The sequence below is a fragment of the Zosterops lateralis genome (genome assembly GCF_965231275.1).
Source record: "Zosterops lateralis genome assembly, chromosome: 12".
In the NCBI taxonomy this organism is placed as follows: Eukaryota; Metazoa; Chordata; class Aves; order Passeriformes; family Zosteropidae; genus Zosterops; species Zosterops lateralis.
In genome coordinates this window covers 14,569,451-14,573,885 of record NC_139772.1, presented here as the reverse complement: position 1 = coordinate 14,573,885, position 4,435 = coordinate 14,569,451, and the positions used below count along the sequence as shown (strand labels likewise).

The 4,435-nt window shown below is 47.6% G+C and overlaps 1 protein-coding gene across 1 annotated transcript; it reads right to left on the bottom strand.

Moving 5' to 3' along the window:
• Positions 1–270: 270 nt before the first annotated feature.
• Positions 271–4,154, bottom strand: GINS3 (GINS complex subunit 3). The gene is made up of 3 exons (XM_083870388.1): positions 3,962–4,154; positions 3,238–3,471; positions 271–701 (listed from the first exon to the last, which is right to left on the bottom strand). The coding sequence occupies exons 1-3, from the start codon at positions 4,133–4,135 to the stop codon at positions 471–473; spliced, it is 639 nt and encodes a 212-aa protein (XP_083726514.1). The 5' UTR covers positions 4,136–4,154; the 3' UTR covers positions 271–470.
• Positions 4,155–4,435: the final 281 nt, after the last annotated feature.

Below are 4,435 nucleotides of genomic sequence, written 5' to 3'. Positions count from 1 at the left end.
CACTGGGACTCTCTAAAGAACAGGGAACCTGGAAACAGCTGTTCATAGAATCAACAGCTGTTTCCAGGAGGTTGGGAAGGACAAGATGAAGTATATTAATTACACTTCTTTCCACATCTGGTATTGTAAATATCAGTTTGGAGCAATACTTAGTATTTATTATCCTTTTAGAAAATCCTGTCACAGCCTTTCAGCCACCTAGCAAACACCTTAGCTGCAACTCCTCAGGAGTGCTAGGAGTAAGCTGTAAGGCTGTTCAGTGATGTGGTCTAGTTTTTATACTCTTGCCCTCTGCCTTTAAAATTTTCATATTATAAGACTATTCATAATAGTCTTATCCAAAGCTGTTACAGAGAAGAATTCCCATTAATGGACAAGGAGCCTGTCCTCCCCTAAATTGATTAATCTTTCTCTTCTAGGACAGGCTGTAAATCTGTGTCCCTCACTGTAACTTCACGTTCTTCAGGCTTTTAACCATCCACTTCTGTGAGCTTTCTTTTCCCGTAGTTCTGCACCAGGCTGGAAGCTGTGATTTGAGAAGCCTGTCCCTTTTCCCAGCTCTGGAAGTCATTCAGGCCTTTCTGTCCCACTTGAAAGAGAGCCCGTTCCAGCTGGTCCAGCCGAGCCACCAGCGCGGATGTGTCCTCGTTGTAGGCGTTCTGAGAGGAGTCCATGATGCGGCGGAAACGGGCAACGAACGTCTGCGGAGAACAGACGGAGTCACTGACCGGCAACACAGAGCCCCCCCAGCTCAAACAGGGAGGCCTCAGCTTTCAAAAGTGAAAAGCCAAAGGTTTAGGCTCCTGTTCACAACAAGCCAAGGGTCTGCAAACAGAACAGCACTTGTTTGGCTACAAAGACAGAACCACTTCATGCCTGAGCTGGGACACCAAATGCCTGATACCTGACAGGAAGCAAACACAGAATTGGATTTTGGCTGCTTCCTCACAACAGGCTTGAGGAGACCACAGGATACAACACAATTATCTATTCTGTCTCACCTCTCAAGCGATCATTGCTTTAGAGCAGGAGGAATGAATCTCATGCCACAGCAGCTGCTGCAGGAATGTACAAGCTGCAAGCTGTCAGTGTCCTGGAAGTTCAGTCAAACTGCTACTGTGAAGCATTTAGTACACTAGAAAAAACACTTAACCATGAAAAAAGTAAAAAAAAAAAAACAAACAATATACAACTTATAAACAGTGTAACTTTGAAACGCTAAGCAACAAGATGTATTTAAGGTATTTTATTTTCCTCTCTATCTTTGCTTTTGGGAACTGGAAAAAAAAAAGGGTCAGAACTCCTTGAAAACTATGTTTTGTTATTTCAGAAGCTGATTTTAGAATCACCAGAGCTTATAGGATAAATATATTATAAATTAGTAACTGTCATTTTGACTTTGTCAGCAAACAGTTACACTTCCCATTCATAGTTCCAGAACATTTTGGAGCAGGTTTTTAAGTCAGTACAACTCCCCTCCTGTTTGTTTTTAAAAAGAGGAATCAAACCTAGCATGCTTTGATTTTTTTGTCAATAAATAATGAGTTCTACTGTGGCTTTTTTTTTCCTAAGACATCCATTAGCAGAAAGAGAAAAGACAAGGAAAGGAGTGGGCACCTCCTCAGTGCACAAAGCACATATTCAGTGGACAACTCCAAGAAAGCAGCAGCACTTAAAAGCCTCTCTGCATCAGCCTTAATGTAAAGCACAGAGAAAGGAAAAAAAATGCAATAAAACTCATCCCAGTCCACTTAGAGACCTGGCTGAAGAGATCTCAGAGCTGTTAGTGGTTATGTTTAAAAGCCCAAGAAGACTGAAGTCTGGTAACAGACAAAGATGACATCTATCTTTCAAAAGAGAAAGGGGAGATGGAGAGGGAGAAGGGAAGAGCCAGGGAATTATAAATTCATCAGCATCAATTCCTGGAAGCATACTGGAACAAAGAAGCAATACAGAAACTTCTGCAAGACAATAAAAGAATCACAGCCATCATGGACTTGCCAAGAACAAACTCCCAGAGCCCAGGCTGGTTTCCTGCTAGGGCAGGATGCCAGGCCTTGCACAGGCAGGAAGAGCAGCAGAGGGGTGTCTGTCATGGGGCATTCTTGGAAGATTTAGCCAGACCACCCAAAGATGGTCAGGAGAGACAGCCATCATCCACAGCTCCTGTCAGGATGGAAGAACACACTGACTGGAGTTCCACTGGGGTCCCTGTGGGACCAACTGCTGTCTGAGATGTGAATTAATGAGCTTACAAAGGAATAGAAGTTATGCTTATTAAATCAGCAAGCAACATGCAGGAGAAAGGATGACTATAGGCATGTGGGGGAGCAGAACTCTTGATTTATAACAATCCTGACTGATTAGAAAGATGGTGTGAAAACAACAGGATGTCATTCACCCAAGACTAACAGTAGGTTTTACATTAAGGCAGAAATAGTGCAAAGTCAGGAAATTATTTGTTTGCAGATGCAACTTGTACCATCTCACTGTGGACTGCAAACCAAACACAGATCCATGTGCCTGCATCGTGATAAACCAGATGCTGCACCAAGATGAGCCAAGAGCATCACAGCCACACAAAACTCACAAAGAAATCCTTTTGTTTTCATCAGCTCAAGTCCTGAGCATGAGACTGCACTGCTGTTCAGGGACAGCACAGTGGATGCAGCTCCACTGGAGGGGCACCAGCAGTGCACAATGAGGGCAATCAGAGGTTAGGAAGCATGACCCATAGAGAAATATCAAATGAACTGGGACTGCTGCAGGAAGGAAGAGAATAACCTGTCCTCAGCATTTACTTTTTATGAGACAAACAGAACAGAGCTTGTATTGCTGTGAAGGAGCTTTGGTTCAGACACTGGAGCAAACCTCCTGAGGTGAGGCTGGCGAGGCACTGAAAGAGATTGCCCAGAGCAGTGTGAGGTCTCTGCTTTAGAAAGATTTAAAGACAGGTATAGTTAAAGAATCTTACATCAGTTCTAGTCCTGTTTTACAGGATTCAATGAAATACCGTATTTACAGTGTGGAAACACCGAGCTAAAATTACACTCCTGGATGCACAGTGGAGGCTTCCAGCACCAGCCTGTGCAGCTGCCAAGAGGGTCATCCATATTCAATCCAGAAGTCATTTGGACTAAACCAGGATGTTTTTCCTGAACACTGCTAAGCAGCTGGGAACAAAAGGAAGACAGAAAAATGCAGATCTAAATTTCAAGCTCTGATTCAGATACTTGCCTGCAGGATAGTCTGAGCTATCTCAGGATTCTCTGGATTCTCAAAATTCAGGAGCTGTGAGCCAAATCCATAGTAGTAGGGCCCCATTTTATGCAGATCAACCACATTGGCATCAGCACTGAACACCGTCCTCCAGGCTTCCTTGTAAATCTTTGGCAGTTCCACAGAGATGATTCTCCTCTTGCTGTCATGCAGCCCTTTAGCAAGCCACAGAGGGATTTCCAGCTTGGATCCCTGGAGGAATGAGAGAAGACAAAAGTTATCCTTGCCGTGAAAGTGAAAGTACACCTGAAGCAGCCCCAAAGACACAGAGGGAACTTTATTAATGGAGATCCAGCATTACAAAAAGTCAATTTTGTTTTCAGAACAGTCTTTTGTGACTGTAACATAAACCAGACACACTTTAGAGGCGTTATCATCGCACGACTCAGGAAGTGGACTTTTCAGTTTAATAACTGTCAGGTTGTGAAACAGCAAGAGGAGGAAAAGAAGGAAAATCCAAACAAGCAAAGCACATATAATAAAAGCAAAAATAACTTTAGAGAAAGTAGCGGAGAGCATCATTGCAGGAACACGAAGAGAGGGCGGCCGTGCCTGGGGGGCGCGACAGGGGTGGGGGCGAGAGGGTGGCCCTGGGGCAGAACCCCCGCGTCCCGTCCCCTCCTGAGAGCGACAGTCCCGTGTCCCTGTCCCATGTCCCTGTCCGCGTCCCCTCCCCCGTTACCTCCGGGATGGACTCGGCGCTGCCGGCGCCCTGCCCCAGCAACACGGCCAGGCGCGGCAGCGAGCTCTCGGCGCGCCCCGGCAGCTTCTCCTGCGACATCAGGATATCGTCCAGCGAGAGGAAATTCTCCTCCGTGCCCAGCCCGGGGCCCACGGGGAAATACGCCTCGGACATGGCCCGGCCGCGCTTCCCGCCGGCCGTGAGGGACAGCCCGCCGCCGCCACCGCGCATGCGCCGCCCCGCCCCGCCCGCCTGAGGGGAAAGGGGGTCGGGATGGGAGGTCGGGGTCGGGATCGGGATCAGGAGCGGGAATGCGGATCGGGAGCGGGATCAGAAGTGGGAGCGGGAAGGGGTATCGGCACCTTGGCTGCCCCACCGCCGGGGCTGCCCCTCAGCCGGTGCCGTCCGTTCCCCCGCAGAGCGGCCCGGGCTGCGTTACAGAGGGGTCTGGGGCCAGTATCGGGATAGGACAGG

Bases quoted from the DNA above. Each gene is read 5' to 3' on its own strand.
- GINS3 (XM_083870388.1), bottom strand. From the start codon at position 4,135: ATGTCCGAGGCGTATTTCCCCGTGGGCCCCGGGCTGGGCACGGAGGAG. The intron at 3,472-3,961 runs GTAACGGGGGAG...TCATTCCTCCAG, and splicing joins GCGCCGAGTCCATCCCGGAG to GGATCCAAGCTGGAAATCCC. The intron at 702-3,237 runs GCAAGTATCTGA...TGTTCTCCGCAG, and splicing joins TAGCTCAGACTATCCTGCAG to ACGTTCGTTGCCCGTTTCCG.